General features: G+C 37.5%; 5 protein-coding genes across 6 annotated transcripts; 3 read left to right on the top strand and 2 right to left on the bottom strand.

Moving 5' to 3' along the window:
• The first annotated feature begins 1,004 nt into the window (after positions 1-1,004).
• Positions 1,005-2,973, top strand: LOC111796004 (WAT1-related protein At3g30340-like). The gene is made up of 6 exons (XM_023678679.1): positions 1,005-1,411; positions 1,504-1,566; positions 1,646-1,762; positions 1,854-2,265; positions 2,347-2,498; positions 2,598-2,973. The coding sequence occupies exons 1-6, from the start codon at positions 1,230-1,232 to the stop codon at positions 2,749-2,751; spliced, it is 1,080 nt and encodes a 359-aa protein (XP_023534447.1). The 5' UTR covers positions 1,005-1,229; the 3' UTR covers positions 2,752-2,973.
• An 87-nt stretch (positions 2,974-3,060) lies between these two features.
• On the top strand, positions 3,061-6,676 carry LOC111796029 (E3 ubiquitin-protein ligase MARCH2-like). Of its 2 annotated transcripts, XM_023678718.1 has the most exons (7): positions 3,061-3,636; positions 3,935-4,242; positions 5,268-5,402; positions 5,497-5,539; positions 5,919-5,975; positions 6,047-6,164; positions 6,246-6,676. In XM_023678718.1, the coding sequence occupies exons 2-7, from the start codon at positions 3,974-3,976 to the stop codon at positions 6,374-6,376; spliced, it is 753 nt and encodes a 250-aa protein (XP_023534486.1). In that variant the 5' UTR covers positions 3,061-3,636; positions 3,935-3,973; the 3' UTR covers positions 6,377-6,676. The 2 variants fall into 2 exon arrangements, with proteins under 2 accessions (XP_023534486.1, XP_023534487.1); XM_023678719.1 differs by having other exon boundaries at positions 3,061-4,242; positions 6,050-6,164.
• A 939-nt stretch (positions 6,677-7,615) lies between these two features.
• On the bottom strand, positions 7,616-8,966 carry LOC111796036 (heavy metal-associated isoprenylated plant protein 30-like). Its single transcript, XM_023678727.1, has 3 exons — positions 8,660-8,966; positions 8,170-8,245; positions 7,616-8,089 (listed from the first exon to the last, which is right to left on the bottom strand). Exons 1-3 carry the CDS (start codon positions 8,828-8,830, stop codon positions 7,767-7,769), a joined length of 570 nt encoding a protein of 189 aa, XP_023534495.1. The 5' UTR covers positions 8,831-8,966; the 3' UTR covers positions 7,616-7,766.
• Positions 8,967-11,800: 2,834 nt separating this feature from the next.
• On the top strand, positions 11,801-14,085 carry LOC111795980 (putative alpha-L-fucosidase 1). The gene is made up of 3 exons (XM_023678646.1): positions 11,801-12,393; positions 12,478-12,717; positions 13,255-14,085. Exons 1-3 carry the CDS (start codon positions 11,843-11,845, stop codon positions 13,958-13,960), a joined length of 1,497 nt encoding a protein of 498 aa, XP_023534414.1. The 5' UTR covers positions 11,801-11,842; the 3' UTR covers positions 13,961-14,085.
• A 3,227-nt stretch (positions 14,086-17,312) lies between these two features.
• Positions 17,313-18,928, bottom strand: LOC111796005 (B3 domain-containing transcription factor NGA1-like). The gene has a single exon (XM_023678680.1). The coding sequence runs from the start codon at positions 18,635-18,637 to the stop codon at positions 17,558-17,560; it is 1,080 nt and encodes a 359-aa protein (XP_023534448.1). The 5' UTR covers positions 18,638-18,928; the 3' UTR covers positions 17,313-17,557.
• Between the last annotated feature and the right edge of the window lie 437 nt (positions 18,929-19,365).

Genomic DNA, 19,365 nt, shown 5'->3' with positions numbered 1-19,365 from the left:
TGGGAAAAAAGAGAAGAAAAAAATATACATAAGATAAGCAATGATAAAATGCAATATTTTACCACATTTTTATCCTCTTTAGTGAAATTTACAAACAAAAAGAAACCCAAATCTAGCATCATCGGGTTTTCTTCTCGTCCGATTGTATAGCTTTGTTCACTTAGGCTTACTCATAAAAGAATCAACTACGTGTTTATATAGATTGGGTTGGAATAGGTTTCTAAAAAAAACTGGTGACCCAAATGACTTGAATATGGTTCACAATTTAATTCAACCCTCTGTTTTCGAGTTGAGTTAGGTTTAGTGGTTAGACTGTTTATATATATTTTTTATTTAAAAGAATTATAATTATCTATAATATATGTTATATTATAAGTTATAAAAAATTACTCATATTTGTTACAAACGTCAAATATTTTTATTCTCTGTAACAATCTTAAAACTAGTGTAGGGTTGAGTTGGAAACCCTATTTTGAGATGGTCGAAAAATCCCAACTCGTAAATCGAACCAAATTTTAGGGTTGGGTTGGAAACTCTATTTCGAAATGGATGAAAAATCTCAACTCGTAAGTCGAACCAAATTTTAAGGTTAGGTTTGGAACCCTATTTCGAAATGGACGAAAAATCTCAACTTGCGAATTGAACCAAATTTTAGGGTTGGGTTCGGAACCCTATTTCGAGATGGTTGAAAAATCCTAACTAGGCGATGAACCAAATTTTTTATTTTTTAAAAAATTTAATCCAATCTAACCCGACCCAATAACTAATTGTTATGGTTTTGGTTAAAATGTTTTTTTTTTTTTTTCGTTTCTTTTTCATATGCTATTAATAACTGTTACCCATATTTAGAGAGTCTTCTTAAATAATTTTCCTAAGAAGGAAGAGAGAATAAATTGAATAATAAAAATGTTTATTAATGATAAAAAAAGAAAAAAAGAAAAAAAAAAAGATGGGGTGGCTTAAAGCCATTGATGTGATCTAAAGGAATTTTAATCTTGCTTTGTGCCCACTTATTCCAGAGGCTGATCAGACCCCTTCTTTTGGGGTCTCACTCTATTTATTTTCACCCTCACTCACCTCTCCCTCTTACAAACAAGAACAGAACAACAAACCAAGAACAGGAGAATCAAAGATTAAAACAGAGACGTTTTTTCCTCTTGGAATCAGTTTCCTGAACAGATCAAGAACAAAAAGTATAACTTTTGAAGAGCCGATCGAGTTTGTTCAGAATGAAGCGTTTAGAAGATTGCAAGCCATTGATGGCGATGGTTGCCATAGACTTGGCTTTCGCCATTGTGAATATTCTGCTCGAGGCAGTTCTTGATCATGGAATGAACCATTTGGTTCTCATCACTTATCGTCTCTCAGTTGCTTCCATTTCCTTAGCTCCAATTGCTTACTTTTGCGAGAAGTAATCAACAATTTTCAACTCTTTTCTTCTTCTTCTTCTTCTTCTTCTTCTTCGTCTTTGGCTTATGAAATTCTTTGCTCTGTTTTTTGCAGAGATGGCAGAGCCAATCTCTCTGTTCGTATCCTCTGTTACTTGTTCTTCAGCGCCATTGTTGGGTCCGTTCAAACCTTGATTCTCCCTGTTTTTAAAATTTAATTCATGGGTTTTGATTTGTTCATCACTGTTTTCTTGCAGGGCTTCACTCACCCAATACTGCTTTCTTCTGGGTATCCAACATACCTCTGCCACTTTTGCTTGTGCGTTTGTTAACTTAGTCCCTGTGGTTACTTTTCTCCTCGCTCTCCCATTTGGGTAATTATATTTCAAGTTTGTAAACTATATATGCATAATTTCGGATTTCGATCAAACCCAGTTGAACAATTCATGATTTTTCGCCGCCCAGGTTAGAGACAGTGAAGTTGAAATGCAGCAGTGGGAGAGCGAAGATAATCGGTACGGTGGTGTGTATCTCCGGTGCGGTGTTGTTGACGGTGTACAAAGGTCCAGCATTGCTGAACGATTCATACTCCATTGCCGCCCTCGCCGCCTCACACGGCGGCGATGTAAAGCTGAAGAAGACAGGGGAGAGCTGGACGGTAGGCTGCATAGCGTTGGTCGCCGGAACTCTGCTCTGGTCTTCGTGGTTTCTGTTACAATCGAACATCGGTAAGAGATATCCGTATCAGTATTCAAGCACCGCCATCATGTCCGGCTTCGGCGCCGTCCAATCCGCCGTGTTGAGCCTCTCCACCGGCGCGAAGTCCTCCGCTTGGGCTCTCACCGGAAAGATTCAGATTCTCACTGTTCTGTACACAGTAAGTCTCACAAACCCATTTTTCTTAGAATTTATAGGTTAAAATATCTAAATTTGCAACAAAATAATCTTTTATTCACAGGGAATGATCGGATCGGGCATGTGTTTCGTGGGAATGTCATGGTGTGTGAAGAAGAGAGGACCAGTGTTCACGGCGGCGTTCAGCCCATTAGTTCAAATAATGTCGGCCATGTTCGACATCCCCATAATGCACCGACCACTCTATCTCGGAAGGTAATAAAAAAGGCTTTTTAAAATTTCTTTAACACACAAAAGAGTCCTTGTCGTCAATTCCATTTCTAAATAAAGAAACGTTGTAATTTGACGTAACAGCTTGTTGGGTTCGGTGAGTGTGATAATTGGACTCTACATTCTACTATGGGGGAAGAACAAAGAGATGGAGACCTCCACTTCAAAAGTAGTGGTAGTGGAGGGAATTACAACGACAACAAACACTACTCAAGGCTACTCAAGATCATATGATTAAGAACTTACAAGATCAACCATAAGAAGAAGATGAAATCATGATATGGGATTGTGTAATTTGACCTTTTTTTCGACGGAGAGGTGAAAAAAAAACATCGAGAAGGAAAGTAGGCTTTAGTTTTAAAAGTTTTTATAGTCGATAATATATTATCTACACGTCAAATTATGAATATAACACTATAAATGTAGAGAAGTTAATTAACATATATATTGTGTTCTTGTGTTCTTGTGTTCTTGAGAGTTGAAACTATTTGACCTTTGTCTATGACAAGATATTATATAATTTGACAAGAGATAGAGAGAATTTCAAAGCCCACCCCCCTTTGATTCTGTTCTCATTTATGGGTCCATTTCTGATTTGAAATTTCTTTTTGACCTTTTTCGTATCAATCCACTCACAAATTTAATGATGAAGTGGGCTATTTTCTAAGAACACTAAACTGCAAAAAATTTTAATTTTATGAGTGGAAGAATAAGAATTTCAATCCCAATTTTCATGAGAATAATTCAAGAAAGTTCTCATTTGTCTTTTTTTATTTTTGTTTGTTGAGGAAAATCAATTAAAGGGGTCGGGTCTCTTTGGATGTGGGAGTGCATTTTGGCGCCTGAATTGCGAAAACAATATCCTTGTGTTCGTTGAAGGCCAACAAATAACGTGGATCCTTGTACGCTTCTCATAGTTACGTTTTTTTTTCTCCCGTAAATAAAAACTGGGTTTGTTTCGTTGTTTGTTTTTCAGTTCATTCCGCGTCAAATCCGTTTCATATGCTCACAAAACCAATCAATTTCAGAGTCCGTTTTTGCTTTAATTGAAAATTTCTCTGTTCTTTTCTCTCTACTGCTTCAAGTAAAGAATCTTCAATCCGTCATATCCGAGTCCCCCCAGGTACGACCCCTTTTGATTTTATTCGCTTTTCTTCTCGAATTTGCTACTCTTTGCGGCTGTAACCTCGTTAGTGATTTTGTTCTTGATTTCTGTGTGTAATGCAATCGTTTCAGTAGCCTTTTGTGGCTCAGTCGTTTGGACTGATTGAAGTTTGGTTAGGGGAGGTTTCGCTTTAATTTGTTTGGTGGGCTTGGATTTCTGAAATAGGGTTTTGTGAATCGAGGCTCGTTCGTGATTTTCCCTTTTATCTGGAGTGAATTTTTAAGTTCATTTGTGACATATAATGCAATTTTTCAAGGATTTTGGTTGAGTTTATTCAAGTTTGTGGACTTTCAATATGTCGGATTGCCATTTAAATGATGTAAAAGGCAACACCAGCGCCGATAAGAACAATGAAGCGGACCTTGAGAAGCAGAGGGTTGAGCTGCCGTCAGCAGCAGATCCCTCTACCAGTGATGTCGATGATCATACACCATTGACAATTGTTGTGTCTAATGGGGAACTTAAATCAATCTCTGAGGTTCCTCGAGAGGAATTATTGCCTTGTGCAGTTTCCCCCATGAAGGAACTCTTGTCTACAACTTCTAGCTCTGATGAGCAGTGCAGGTACTTTTGAATTGCTACTCTTCCCTGAAAACTGTTCTGTTCATTTCTGCTGGTTCTGGTCCATTTTGGCATCACTTTTAGTTGGTTCCTCCTCCTTTCTTCCTTAAACTGTTGTTGTTTATGTTGTTTGCTCATTGCTTGTCAGCCATAGAACATTTAGATACTCCCAAAATGATGTTTTAGCCTATTCTATAAGATTAAAATCGTTAAACATGAGCATAGTTTTAACAATTAAGTCATTTACTCTGACTTCAACCTTAAGGTTTGAGGTTCGTGTAACCAAGCCCACCGTTAGCAGATATTGTCATCTTTGGAACTTCCCCATAAGGTTTTAAAACGTGTCTCCCCCCTTGAGGGTCCAGCATCCTCGCTGGCAAACCGCTCGATGTGTGGCTCTGACACCATTTGTAACAACCCAAGCTCACCGCTAGTAGATACTATCCTCTTTGGGTTTTTCCTTTCGGGCTTCCCTTCAAGGTTTTGAAACGCGTCTACTGGGAGAGGTTTCTACATCCTTGTAAGGAATGCTTCGTTTCCCTCTCCAACCGATGTACAATCTCACAATCCACCCCCTTGAGGGCCAAGCATTCTCACTAGCGAACCGCTCGGTGTCTAGCTTTGATACCATTTGTAACAACCAAAGCCCACCACTAGCAAACATTGTCCTCTTTGGGTTTTCTCTTTCAGGCTTTCTCTCAAGATTTTAAAACGCATCTGTTAGGGAGAGGTTTTCACACCCTTGTGAGTGCACTAATGATCTGGCCTATGTTCAAGTCTCAACCGATGTGGGATTTCACAATTCAAGTCTCCACCGCTCATTAGTGCACTAATGATTTCATAATGCTATTGGTTTTCCTTTTCGGAGATCTGGCCTATGTTGTACATTATAAATAACATTCTACCAAATGCTGTTATCTTTCCATGCATTATAGTGGAGTATGTCCACAATAACAATTGGCTTCATTTATCTGGATAATGTGTTGTAAAGGATGTTGAGGCCATTAAACCTGAGTACTGTTATTCAGAATTTGTCAGCAAGAAAAGGAAGAAGTCTTGATAGAACTTGGATGTCATTGTCGAGGTGGTCTTGCAAAAGCTCATCGGACTTGCATAGATACTTGGTTTCGTAGTAAAGGATCAAACCGATGTGAGATTTGCCAGTAAGTTAGTCGCTTCGAGGTCGACCTTCATTGACTTGACAGAATCATATTGTTTTGGAGCCACTTTGAAATGTTATTTTGCTAACTTCTTCAGGGTTGTAGCAGCGAATGTATCACCTCCACAATCACATCATGCTGTAGGTATTCTGTAGCTTTTGGTGCAATGCTTTTGATTTGGTGTCTTAGTTTTGCATTTGCTACATTTTCTTGCTTCCATGGATGTTCGGGTCAACTTGTGTGTACCTCAACTGTTCTTCGATCCTATTACATTTGATCATGAAAGTAACCTCGAAACTACATACTAATAAACCGAACTTCTAAACTAATTACATGCCTTTGAAAATTCTTAAGGTTCTGTTTTGATTGACAGATAAGTACCTATGAATTCAAACTATTTATTCAGGAGAATCGCAGCTTAAAACTATATATTTAGCATTGAACTTATGATCATGATGGAAGGATATCGTATTGGAACTAACCCGAGTTTCAATTATTTCTTGAATTCGAAAAACACAGACCAACTACTGGATTTGGAGGATTGATCCAACCTACAGAACCCAAGAACCTGAAAGGGTAAGAATCTCACTTTTCCTGCCTGTTTAATAAGTTGTTAAGAACATCAACCTTGAGTGTTATTTATGCAGCAGCGCTACTTCAGTCCAATTTGGCTAGCTTTTGCCATCCTCATCGGAGGTCTGTTACTGGACATTCTTGTATCCATCACCCTCGGCATTTCGGCGTTACCTGTAAATCTCATCATCGGTAAGTTTATAACTTTCATCGTTCGAGCTATCGAGTTTCATGTTATGTATTTATTTATGGTTATGAAACCTGGAAGAACAGGAGTTATTGTAGTGCTTGGACTTGGAACTGTTTTAAGACTTGCCCTGGAGTTCTTTCAAGAGTGGAATTCAACAAGAGGATCGCGAAGGGTGGAATCAAATGTCACAATTGGGTACTTTCCAGCTATATAGTCTTCAAAACAACAAACATAGTGAAAACAGGTTTTATTCTTGTCTTTTCCGACATGTTTAAACATACAATAAATCAGTAAATAAGTTGAGTGAGATTACAACTTGTGAGATCCCACGTCGGTTGGAAAGGGAAACAAAGCATTCAAAAGCATTCTTTATAGGGTGTGAAAACTTCTCCCCAGTAAGGACATGTTTTGTAATCGTGAGACTAACAATGTTTTGTAATCGTGGGCTTGGACTGTAATAAATGGTATCAGAGCTAGATATCGAGAGGCGTGTCAATGTGAACGTTGGACCTTCTAAGAAGTGGATTGTGAAATCACATATAAGTTTGAAAGAGAAATGAAACATTCCTTCTAAAAATGTAGAAATCTCTTTCTAGTAAACTCATTTTAAAACCGTGGAGCTGACAACTATAACGGGTTTTAATATTTGCTAGCAACGGGCAAGAGGTTAAAGATTTGAAATCTTCCACCTCCACGTATCTTAAAATTCATTCGGAATCCACACGAAAAACGTTTACAAATAAATTGAACTTTGCCGCCACAATACATACAAACATACAAAAGGGATTGAAGAACAATAAAACCAAAATGGACATACACATGAAAGAAACCTATCAATAAGGTACTAGAGAAGCAAGGATATTAAAAATTAATCCAAAGTTTTTCATTAACAATTATTATAAATTCGAAAAAAGGAGGAGTGGGAATTAAAATATATTAAAAATTCATCATTTTCCGAGGCCCCATTATGTCCCATTAGGCTTAGCAAGACTTGGTGAGTATACACTCATAACTCCATCATATTCAACAAAAGTTCATCCCAATTCCCAAATTTCGGTAGACACTGCCTCGGGATTTGGAAGATGCTACCTTTCTTTTTAATTTTATAGTCTGGAACGGTGCTCTTTGTGTTCTTCCAACGATAGTATACATCAAAATCTCATCCGATCTATTTAGTAGAAATTACTATCAAACAGTAAGGTGCTCTTTGTGTTCTCCCATTCACAATGTTTAGGGACGAAATTCTTCATTCATTTTTGCGCAATACGAGACATTGGTTAGATCAGCATTACTAAAAATTCTAATGCTCCAGCCTCACGCATGTCGTTTTATCCTCGTTATCCCTAGCAATCCACACTAGTATATATATTTTTGTCTTGGTGCAAACATGTATAGAAGCTCGATTTGGTAACATAAACGTGGTTATAATAATATAACTTACAAATACAGGGAAAAAGAAAGGAACAATTAAACTGCATTTTACACACTTTACTGATGACTTAGAAACAACATATGAAAGCATCAACCCTTAAAATTCCAAGATACACTGAAACTGCATTTTACACACTTTACTGATGACTTCACATTCATATATCATCATATATTTACATGACATTACAAGCATTGACATTGTCATCATTGAACATGTTGCTCACTTTGTCGTCGCCTCGATGAGATATCGGAATCGTTCCATGCTTCTCTCCGATATTATATCCATGCCTGTAATAGTTATAGCTCTCTTTGAACTCACGAGTTGTATCTTTAAAGTAATCAGCAGCAGACGTGAAGTATAACGGTGGCTCTGGATACGGCCAAAACTCTGCCCTCTTCCCGGCCCTTCGAACCACCTTCAACACCTTGTTTCGATCGACATATCCAATCACCGTCACCTTCTCCAGCTCCAAGTTCACCTCAACTGAATCAACTCCTACACAAAGCAAGACAACCCTAATCATGTTTTTTCGTAACTAAAAACAACCTTTCTTTTGTTTCGGTTCTTTTATGTACCTCTAAGTTTGTAGATCGCATCTTTAACAACCCGTTCACAGCCGCGGCAGCACATCCTGACTTTTAGCTCAACAGTCTGTAAAAGCACAAACCATAAGCAAATAGATAGATATAGATTCTGTGATGATATTATTATTATTATGATACCTTTGTTCCTTTTGCTGATCTGAGAAAAAAGAAGAACAAAAGAGAAAGAACCCTTCCATAAGGGGTTATCACATCTACAAGATTCTCACATCCAATAACCCTTTCTTCATCTCCCTCTCCTCTTTAAACAAAACAACTAAAAACAAGAATTACACCTTTAAAATTGGGTTTTTTCAAAATTTCAAAGCAAACCCACATGAAAATTCAACACAAAAAAGCCAAGAAACATGTAAAAATTTGAAATTTTCAAATCCCCATCATAAAAGATCGATTTTTTTTTTTCACTTTTGAGCATAAAAAAACCAACTTTATCAACCTTTCTCCTGAAAAAGAGAGGAATTACCTGCAAGGAAAGGGGTTTGGCCTTTGGCATGTTGAAGAGGATACGATTGAAGCTGTTGTGATGATTTTGATGACGATGATGATGATGATGATTATCGGGATTTCCAAAACAACGTAGGAAATACGAGTAAACGACAGAACCAAACGTAGCTCTATGGAGTACGGTAGCCATAAACTTGTTTATATAAGAGAGAGAGGGAGGGAGGGAGGGAGAGAGAGAGAGAGAAACAAAGCACAAAAACTGAAAACAGTCCCCAGCCTTTGAAGATATTCCTATGTGTCAGAGGCATCCTGTTTAGAACACAATCGCTTCCTTAATGCTTAATCCAAAAACCACTTTTTTGCTTCTTAGGAGAGATGAACTCTACAAAGTTATTAATCAAATCCAAATCCCAAAGTTTGTTCATTGCTTTTGTGTTTAATTAACTTAGTAAAACCTTGAGAAGAATGGAATCAAAATGGAACAAAATGAATGGGAAAAAGTTATGCCTTTTGTGAAGTTTTTTGGTCAATTGATGAAAAGGGGTGTCTCTATATTGTGATGTGGATTGGGTTTAGGGAAAAGGGTAAGCTTTTAATCAGTAAAAGATGTGAACTTTGATGCTCAGAGTAACCAATAACATATATATTCCAAATATCATCTTTTTTTTGGTTCTTTTACTTTATGATAATAATTAAATTTGGAACACCCCACCACAACCAATATCTCTTTGTCTTTCTCTTTATGTCCCGAACCTTTTATCTCTTAATCGAATATATCACGTTAATTATCATTGAGTTGTGTTCACTCTCAAGGTTATCCAATTGTTTATCTTGATTATGATATACTGTGAAATCCCACCTTAGTTGGAGAGGGGAACGAAACATTTCTGGAAGCTTCTCTCTAATAGATGTGTTTTAAAACTGTAAAGCTAACGACGATACGTAATAAGTTAAAGCAGACAATATCTACTAGCGGTGTGCTTGGGCTGATACAAATGGTATCAGAGCCAAACATCAAGCGATGTGCCAGTCAGGTCGTTGGCTCCCAAGGAGGTGGATTGTGAAATCCCACATTAGTTGGAGTGGGGGAATGAAACATCCTTTATAAAAGTGTGGAAACCTCTCCCTAACTGACGCGTTTTAAAATCGTGAAGCTGACGGCGACACGTAACGAGTTAAAGCGGACAATATCTATTAACCGTGTGCCTTGACTGTTATTATATATATATATATATATATATAATATAGTCAACCCCGTTCTGTTTAGTATTCTTACTAGTTCTAAAGCCCAGGTCGCTGGTGGCCAAGGGGGCCCACTTGGAGACTTGGGATAAACCGTGATAATTTGACATGAAGGTGGCGGAATCTTACATCATGTCAAAATATTGTTTCGTCAGTTCAATTACATGTCAAGTTAATATGTAAGTAACCAGGATGTAACGAACATGTTAGACCCTTCAATCGTGTGGATATCCTTACCCGTATCATCGCTATTACTTTTCGAGGATTTCAATCACCGACTGCGAACCGGTGGTCTCATTGTTCGACTTATTTTGGTAATTTATTTATTTGAAACATTGAATTAAGATTTAGAACGTCGAGTTTAGAAGCCTCGATCTTAGAGAAAGAGAATAAGCCATGGAAAGCAGTGCGAGAAAGAAACATTAAGCAGTAAATTACAGCAGAGACGAGGAGAATATTAATGTGTATTGTTGTTTTGTATGCGTCCACTTGTTGGGTATCATATATGAATTTAATATCCAACCACTTACGTGTAAAGGACAGCATATTTGATTTAGGTTTAGATTTTGATGTAAGCTCATTGGCAAAGAAGTATTATTATACACTTTTGATTGAAACCAAACCGGGTGCGAATATAAACCCCACTCCACCCAACAAGGTAATTACTTGGAACAATATCCGATAGCGTTCCATGATCTTTGACGATATGACATGTTTTGTAAAGGAAAGAATCGTTTCATGTTGTTTTAAATTTTAAAATTGTGAAATTCCACGTCAATTGGAGAGGAGAGCATGTGCTAGCGACGACGCTGGTCCCGAAAAAGGTGAATTGTGAGATCCCACATTGATTGGAGAGGGGAATGAAACACTCGTTATAAAACCTTGAGAGGAAGTACAAAAGATATCTGCTCGCGGTGAGTTTGAATTGTTATAAAAGTATAGGTTTCCTAATATATGATATCAAGCTGAGTGATCCTGAAGACATTAGACTATCAAATGGCACATGTTGGTCCAATAAAAATACTGCATTTCGTCTAGTTGTCATCATCTCATCGAAAATTCGACGTGCGACATCGTGGATATCTCACTATTGAAGATCATCGGTGAGTACTCTTTCCCTCCCATGTTCTTTTTTTCTTTTTTCTATGATTCTTCATATTTAATAATTAATAAAAAAAACTTGAAATTCGTGTTTGAATAAAGATTTACAATATATTAATAATAGTATTGAATAATTTTTTTTTATTCCACTAAAAAGATCATAAAAATAATATTTTATAGCACATGATGAATTAAATATTGTTCGTAATTTAAATTATATATGCTTTTGTGAAACACATGATGAATTATGTATTATATAAAATTAAAAAAAAAAAAAAGAGTTTTATGTAAATTAATATTAAAATAATAATAATTTATAAGTTTACTATTTTTGTTATTTGATTTTGAATAAGATTAGGTTGTGGTTATTTTCAGGAAAATATAATAATAATAATAAATAAATAAAATCTAAGCTCGTGACTGACTGTGACTGTGGCGACGCAGAATCACCATTCTCAACGGCTCCAAACTCCAATAACTTTGACTTTTTAAATCTTTTAAATAAACCACTTATTTTTAAAAAATTAAATTTATAAATACTCTATTTACTTCTAATTTTTTTTATTTTTTCTTTGGTTGTATATATTTTCAAAATCTTTTTAATTCAACATAATTTGTAATAATGATATGGTAGTTAGGTTGATTAAACATTAACCCGGATATGTTAGTCTAATATTACTTGAATTGTTACAAGTAAACACGTTTAACCATAGAGTTCATATGACTAAACAAAAAAAAAAAAAAAAAAAAATTATGGTGCACATTAGTATATATTAGCGATAGTGCTGTGGCACATTATGGTCTGACCTCTCCCAATCCTCTGTTTCAAGGATGCACAATTGAGCTCATAAATCCATCCATGGTGGAAATGGGTCACTGTTTTTCCTTCATCTTCACCCTCACATTGCTCCATTTTCTCCATTTCTGTTCTGCAAAGCTCGGGGTCTCAACGGCGCCGCCATTGCCAATCCTCCCACTCCCTTCTTTTTCCCAATTGAAATGGCAACAGAGAGAAGTGATTATGTTCCTCCACTTTGGGCCCAACACTTTCACCGATTCCGAGTGGGGCACCGGCCGCGAGTCTCCCACCGTCTTCAACCCCACAGCCCTCAACGCAGCACAGTGGGCAGCCACCGCCGCTGCCGCTAACATTTCTCTCATGATTCTCACTGCTAAGCACCACGACGGCTTCTGCCTCTGGCCTTCCAAATACACCACCCACTCTGTCTCCCGCAGCCCTTGGAAGAATGGCCACGGCGACGTTGTTAAGGAGTTCGTTGACGCCGCTGCCGCCCGTGGTATCGACGTTGGGGTGTATTTATCGCCGTGGGATCGGCATGATCGGAGATATAGCCATGAATTGGCGTATAATGAGTATTACTTGGCTCAATTACAAGAGCTTCTCAATAAGTGAGTTACTTAATTTAATTTCTGATAAATCTCTATGCTTTCAATTCTTTTTTAATTAACAATTTGGATTTGGATCAATTTTAGCTATGGGAATGTGAGGGAGATTTGGTTTGATGGAGCAAAAGGTAAGAATGCTCCAAACATGTCATATTACTTCTCCGATTGGTTTGCAATGGTGAAGGAGTTGCAGAGCTCCATCAACATATTTTCGGATGCCGGACCCGATATTCGATGGGTTGGAGATGAGAACGGCTTCGCTGGAACACCGTGCTGGTCGACCATCAATCGTAGTTCGCTGGCAATCGGAGCACAAGGAATTACCCGGTAAGTGTCTCTTGTTTTGAATCACGACTCTCCACAATGGTATGCTATTGTCTGTTTTGAACATAAGCTCTCGTGACTTTGCTTTTGGTTGACCCAAAACGCCTCATACCAATGAAGATAGTATTTTTACTTATAAACTCATGATCTCCTCCTTAACTAGCCTATGTGGGACTTCTCTCCCAACAATCCTCCCTTCGAACGAAGTACACCATAGAGCCTCCCTTGAGGTCTATGGAGCCCTCGAACAGTCTCCCCCTTAATTTTGAGGCTCGACTTCTTCTCTAGAGCCCTTGAACAAAGTGCATCATTTGTTCGACATTTGAGTCACCTTTAACTACAAAGTTAAGGGCATAACTCTAATACCATTTTAGGAACTATTGTACATGATAGTATGATATTGTCCACTTTGAATGTATAAGTTCTCAGGTCTTTGCTTTTGTTTTTCTAAAAGGCCTCGTAACAATGAAGATGGTATTACTACTTATAAACTCATGGTTTTCCTCTTAATTAGCCAATGTCGGACTCCTTAAATTGCAGGTACCTAAACGAAGGAGACCCAGAAGGGACGCATTGGATACCCCCAGAGTGTGATGTATCCATAAGAAAGGGGTGGTTTTGGCACAAATCAGAGTCCCCAAAGAGCTTAAAAACGCTCCTGGAAATCTACTACAACTCAGTGGGAAGAAATTGTGTTCTTCTCTTCAACGTCCCGCCCAACTCCACGGGTCTAATTGCCCAAGAAGATGCCCACACTCTCACCCAATTCAAAGCTGCCATACACACAATTTTCTCCTCAAATTTGGCTCAAAATTGCTCATTAAGAGCCAGCAGCCAAAGGGGTGGCAAAGAAAGTGCGTTTGGGCCTGAAAATGTGTTGGACAATGACCATTTGTGGACTTATTGGGCACCCAGGGGAGGTGATGCTGATGCTGATGCTGATGCTGGTGGTGACCATTGGATTGAGATCAGAAGTCAGCAGAAGCAAGGGCTGAGATTCAATGTGGTGAGGATCCAAGAGGCCATAGGGCTTGGTCAGAGGATCAAACGGCACGAGATTTACTTGGATGGGAAGAGGATTGTGGAGGAGAGTAGCGTTGGGTATAAGCGGCTGCATAGGATCAAAAGTGGAGTGGTTTGTGGGGAAGTTGTGAGGGTTAGGATCACCGAGTCTAGGGCTGTTCCTCTGATCTCTTCTTTGGGTCTCCATTTGGACCCTTTTTGGGACCCAACTGGGCTTTCATGACCTACAAGTTAAAGGATGGGAGGCCCTATTGGCTACTGGGCTAGTTCTGTCTCAGAGGACTTAGCCACATTTCTTTTCAAATAATCACAATTTAGTATTTTATTTTTATTATCAAAATTATGTAATAATTTTCATGGGTAAAGGCTTAGTATTTCTAATTTATAATCACATTTTATTTCTAATCATTTTACATGTAAAATCCTACAATATTCTCCACACAAAATAATGGGTTATGTTGCTCACGAAAACTAGTTGAAAAAGAACCCAAGATTAACTCGATGGTGTCGAGTAAACGACAAGCAACAACAAGTGAAGGAAGATCAGTTGTTCACATCCTCTAGTAACACAAATTTTTTCTTCAAAAACCCTAATCTCAGCTTTTGACTTTGGTCCAAGTCAAAGTTTTTTTTTTTTTTTTTAAGTACAAGGATTTGAACATCAGACCTTTTAAAAAGGAACAACAAGTAGATGAGAAGGGTGGATGGGCATGCATTAAGATTAAATAAAAATGGTAGTGTTGTGTTGGGAAGGGTGTAAGAAAGAAGCAGAAATGTGGAGAAAGGGATGAAGAAATGAAACAAGAAAAGCTTAAAAGAGTAAAGTAAAGTATGGAGATTGTGGAGCAAATAGGATTAAAAGATGATCCAAAAAGTAATGGGGTTTTCAGGGAATTAGGGTTTCTTTTTCTCTCTTCCCTGATGGATATGGGAGGAACATGAAGGGTCACTTTCCACCCAACCTTTTGTATATACATATACATATATTCAACGCTTTGCACTGTCATTGTTGAATGCTCTGCCTCAAAACAAAGCTCCAACCAAGCCCCCTCCCCCTCCCTCTACCTGCCTGCCTACGCTACCCAGTCCCCCACCACCTTTTTCTTCTTCTCTTCTCCAGATTAATATTAATATTAATATTAATAATATCATACCATGGTTGGATACACAAACAGAATCAAAGAATCAAAGAAAGAAATAAAGCAATGTGCAGCAGAAAGTATTTAATGATCACACAAATCAATAAATGAATAACAAACCGCTGACATATATCTTAATTTCATCATCTTTTTCTTCTGTGGTTTGTTTGTTATTCATTTATCCAGTTTTGTGGTCAATCAATACATATCTGATGCATCACTGCTGCCTACGTTTTGTACAACATTCCCATTTTTCCCTTTTCTAATTTGCTTCCTCTTCAAATGTCAACTCAGTTGAGATGCCATTAATTTAATATCTTCTCACCTTTTACCAGTCACAAAAAACAATTTTGGCTTCTCCTTCCCTCTTGTAACAATCTCTCACGAGATCCCACGTTAGGAGGAGAGAAAAACGAACCATTTCTTATCCGAGTGTAGAAATCTCTCCCGAACAGACATGTTTTGAACCCACAAAGACAACGATACATAACAGATCAAAACAAACAATATTTTGCTAATAGTGAACTTGGACTTTACTTCAAACTCTTAAAAGAAATTATAGGGCATCAGAGAATGAAAGAAAGATTTGATTTGCTCACACCCCACTTGCACCACGACACAATCTCCTTTTACAATATAAACGCGCGTCACAAGTTCAAATCTCTCCGCCCAACTTCCATCTTTACAAAACAAAAGAATGGCTAAAATTTATCGAGAAAATAATTATGATTATAAGATCGAAAAGAAAGCGAGTTTTGCATAAAAGGAAGAGGGAAGAAGAAGAAGAAGAAGAAGAAATGAAATTGTGTTTGTGAATGGAAAACCAATGATTTGGGTGTCACATGCTAAGCTCCTCCAAAGTCCACAAAAGCTGCTACAACAATTTTGGGTATAAACTCCATTAATAAATACACAACAATTGGCCTTAAATCCATTTTATTTTGTTTGGAAAGTGTGTGGTTTTTGTTTTGGGGTTTCTTCAGTCTCTTTCAAAATCAATGATTTTTCCCTCAAAGCTGACAGAGATATGGTCTCTTTGGGACACACATTATCTCTCTCTCTCTCTTCTTGCTTCCTATAAACCTTTGCCTAACCATATCACTCTCAAAGTGGCATTGCAGCCTCACCCACACCCACCGCCACCGCCGCCGCCGCCACACCCACAGCTGCCTCAGGCTAACTTTAGGTTTTTTCTTTTTTTGCTTCTAATAGTTTAATTTTGTAGGGTGGAATAAGAATCTTTAGGTGATTAAGGTAAGTAAATGAAGTATCGATTAAAGGTGAATTTTGAGATGTGATTGTGAATAATATCGTCCTTGCATTAATTATGATATTTTGTCACACCCCACTTTATATTATCACACTACTTGTTCCAAACCATGGAGAAATCAACAAGTAATCAAAATGTCCCCCCCTTCTAACCAAAAGGGGAAAAAAAATAATAATAATTTAATGATAAGAACGAATGTTATTGCCCCCAAACTAAAATATTGAAGAATCAAATTCCATTATAAAAAGATGTATAGATTAGATCGAATGTTTCATCATATATGAAAATGACCAAAATACCCTTGTTCGTTTTAGCTCAACTACACCGATTTGCATATTACACTGCCACCTACACTAGCGATCATAGCTAGTAATCACTCTAAAAATTTTATGATATATAAAAATGACCAAAATACCGTTATACGTTTCAGCTCAATGACAACCATTGTTACACTGCCTCTGAGAGTTTCTTCATGTGACCACTGATGACTCCTCTCATAAGTGGTAAGTGATAGCTAGTTGATTATAATTTTTTGGATATAAATTTAAATTTATAAGTTCATAGTATATAGTATTGAATAGTCGTATTTACGCATATATAAGGCCTAAATTGAACGTTTGATCGTGTACGAATATTTAAAAATCATTAGTTTGAAACAAAAGGAAACCTAAAAGGCAATTAGCTAGATAGTACAGTACCCTTGATGATGATGATGAAGAAGAAAGCTACAAAATCTAATAATTAATTCCCACCATAATGAACATAAGAACGGAAGGAATTAATGAATCCCCAACTATATACAACACAGCCATTATGCATACATAATAATCAATGCCAAATCAAATCCCAACTTGCAAATTTCCAGATACAAACAACAAAATAATTCAAACAGAAATTCAATATTTCCTCCCAAGAAACATATAACTTCGTAGCTTAATAATTTTAATGCAACAATAATGAACATAGTCCCAAAAACCCAACCGTTTTTTTAGTTCAACAGCCAAAAATCGAACATCGGTTCAAGAGGGAAACGAAACATTCTTTATAAGGGTGTGAAACCGAGAAACTGACACTATCTAGTAGCAGTGAGCTTGAGATGTTATGCTATTAGTCTAACATCATGGCATTGCATGCAAATAAGCAAGAGGGAAAGTTAAGAAGTAGGGTTAAAGAAGAGCAGGGCATGTCCAAGGAAGCAGTGACAAGAACAACACTTAGCTGCCTCTACTAATTGATCCCATACTTCATTCATTCATTCATTCAGAATCCAACTATGATATATATATATATATAAAATGTTGTGATTTGATTGGAAATTGTGATCTATTTTGGTTTGATTTGGTTTGAAATTGGACATACATAATATATTTGGAACCTCAAAGATATGAAGTTTACCTGTAAACAAGGGAAGTCAATTGGAAGGAGCGGTGGTTTTGGGGTTTGAATTAGAAGAAGAAGACAGTAATAAGTCACATTCATCTGAAGAAGATGACATTATTGGGCACTCCATCTCCATATTTACACCAAAAAGCCTCAGCCTTGATCTCTTCACGGGCGTATCTTCTTCGCTGTAACTCTCTTGGACCGCCATCGAACCACCACCACCACCACCACCGCCACCGCCACCGCCGCTACTACTCATATACTCCGGCTGCATCTCATTCTTCCCCTCCAAACCATCCCCTAATCTTGAGGCTCTCCCAAAAAACACCATTTCTGATGACGATGATGATTCGACACTCCCATATCCGTAAGGACAATACCCTCTATTCCTATCATACATAACGTTAACGTTGCTGCTGTTGTTGTTGTTGTTGTTTATTCGCGATATGTGTGTGTGGTCCTGCGGTGCTACGGTAGCTGGATGATGATATCCAGTTGCTGTTACGCCGAGTGGTTGCCATACTAATGACCCCCAAGCGGTGGTGGGCATGACGATGCTTGGTCGGATGCCGATAGGGTGGTGGTGATGGTGGTGGTGGTGGTGGTCAATTGGAAGCTCCGGGCGACGACGCCAGTCAATGTAAAGACGATCTCTTCCAATTTCACCAACTCCACGTTGAAACGACACGACATCACCGGCGTCGAGACGCTTCTCTTTAACGAATCGACTCCAACCTTTAGTCATAACATAACTCTGGCTACTATTCCAGTAAGAGTAACGAAACCGCCACGATTTCCCGTGACGATCTTCGAAATTTAAAAGCAAACCCTTTTCATTTGTTGATGAATCTAATGGGAAAAACCTCTCAGCATGTTGCTTTGGAATCACTAACCGATTCAATTTCCCAACATCACTCGGCGTCACCACTTTGTCAAACATATGTTCCCTCTCAACCTCTCCTCCACCACCTCCACCACCACCACCACCACCACCACCACCACCGTCGAAATCCACGGCGGCGGAACTAGCTTCCTCCGCCGGCTCCAAATTCAGGCCATTTCTCGAGCGAATATGGTGATTTTGAAGTGAATTGAACCCAAAATCCATCCTTTAACAAAACCCAAATCGAAATTTTGGATTTTGAAGATCTAAAGAATGGTGGGTATGTTTAGGGTTGGAAAAAAATGTAGTAATTTGAAGAACAAATTGAAAAGCACCGACGTTAAAGAAAAAAAAAAAAGAATTCCAAAACGATGAACTAGTTTGTAAGTAAGTAAGTAGATGAGTAACCAAAAGAAAACAAAAAAAAGAAAAAAAAAATTGGAAAAGAGTTGAAAATAAGAAGGAAAAGGAAGGGTTTTGGAGTGATTGGTCCCTCATAACTCATAGGGAATAGGGAATAGGGAATAGGGACCCCATGAATTATCTATCTGCTTACGCCTCTCATGTGACCCTGTCCTTCTCCCAATTTATATTCTTTTTTTTTTTTTTTTTTTTTTTTTTTTTTTTTTTTTTTTTTTTTTTTTTTTTTTTTTTTTTTTTTTTTNAAAAAAAAAAAAAAAAAAAAAAAAAAAATTAAGAGTTTTGATTGTATGTGGACGGATGTATCATGTTGCTTGCCGACCATTGGTGTCTTGACAAATCCAAATGTTTGACTTTTTTGCTTTCGGAATTAACCATGTTTTAAATAATTACTGGTTTTTTTTTTTTTTTTTTTTTTAATAATTTAAAATTGATATTAATATTTCACACAAAAGTAATAATAATAACACTTTGTGAGGAAGAAATTTAATATTAATAATTTAAATTTGGTTTTTGGTTTTCAAATCTTGAAA

Source organism: Cucurbita pepo, chromosome LG05 (assembly GCF_002806865.2).
Source record: "Cucurbita pepo subsp. pepo cultivar mu-cu-16 chromosome LG05, ASM280686v2, whole genome shotgun sequence".
NCBI lineage: Eukaryota > Viridiplantae > Streptophyta > Magnoliopsida > Cucurbitales > Cucurbitaceae > Cucurbita > Cucurbita pepo.
Note: the sequence above shows the minus strand (reverse complement) of the source record. Positions and strands in the feature narration are given on the sequence as shown.

Excerpts from the sequence above, each read along its gene's own strand:
- LOC111796004 (XM_023678679.1), top strand. The coding sequence starts at position 1,230 with ATGAAGCGTTTAGAAGATTGCAAGCCATTGATGGCGATGGTTGCCATA. Across the intron at positions 1,567-1,645 it reads TTCTTCAGCGCCATTGTTGG|GGCTTCACTCACCCAATACT; the intron begins GTCCGTTCAAAC and ends GTTTTCTTGCAG. Across the intron at positions 1,763-1,853 it reads CTCCTCGCTCTCCCATTTGG|GTTAGAGACAGTGAAGTTGA; the intron begins GTAATTATATTT and ends TTCGCCGCCCAG.
- LOC111796029 (XM_023678718.1), top strand. The coding sequence starts at position 3,974 with ATGTCGGATTGCCATTTAAATGATGTAAAAGGCAACACCAGCGCCGAT. Across the intron at positions 5,540-5,918 it reads CTCCACAATCACATCATGCT|ACCAACTACTGGATTTGGAG; the intron begins GTAGGTATTCTG and ends CGAAAAACACAG. Across the intron at positions 6,165-6,245 it reads ACCTGTAAATCTCATCATCG|GAGTTATTGTAGTGCTTGGA; the intron begins GTAAGTTTATAA and ends CTGGAAGAACAG.
- LOC111796036 (XM_023678727.1), bottom strand. The coding sequence starts at position 8,830 with ATGGCTACCGTACTCCATAGAGCTACGTTTGGTTCTGTCGTTTACTCG. Across the intron at positions 8,246-8,659 it reads CCAAACCCCTTTCCTTGCAG|ACTGTTGAGCTAAAAGTCAG; the intron begins GTAATTCCTCTC and ends GTGCTTTTACAG. Across the intron at positions 8,090-8,169 it reads TGCGATCTACAAACTTAGAG|GAGTTGATTCAGTTGAGGTG; the intron begins GTACATAAAAGA and ends TGCTTTGTGTAG.
- LOC111795980 (XM_023678646.1), top strand. The coding sequence starts at position 11,843 with ATGGTGGAAATGGGTCACTGTTTTTCCTTCATCTTCACCCTCACATTG. Across the intron at positions 12,394-12,477 it reads TTACAAGAGCTTCTCAATAA|CTATGGGAATGTGAGGGAGA; the intron begins GTGAGTTACTTA and ends GATCAATTTTAG. Across the intron at positions 12,718-13,254 it reads GGAGCACAAGGAATTACCCG|GTACCTAAACGAAGGAGACC; the intron begins GTAAGTGTCTCT and ends CTTAAATTGCAG.
- LOC111796005 (XM_023678680.1), bottom strand. The coding sequence starts at position 18,637 with ATGGATTTTGGGTTCAATTCACTTCAAAATCACCATATTCGCTCGAGA.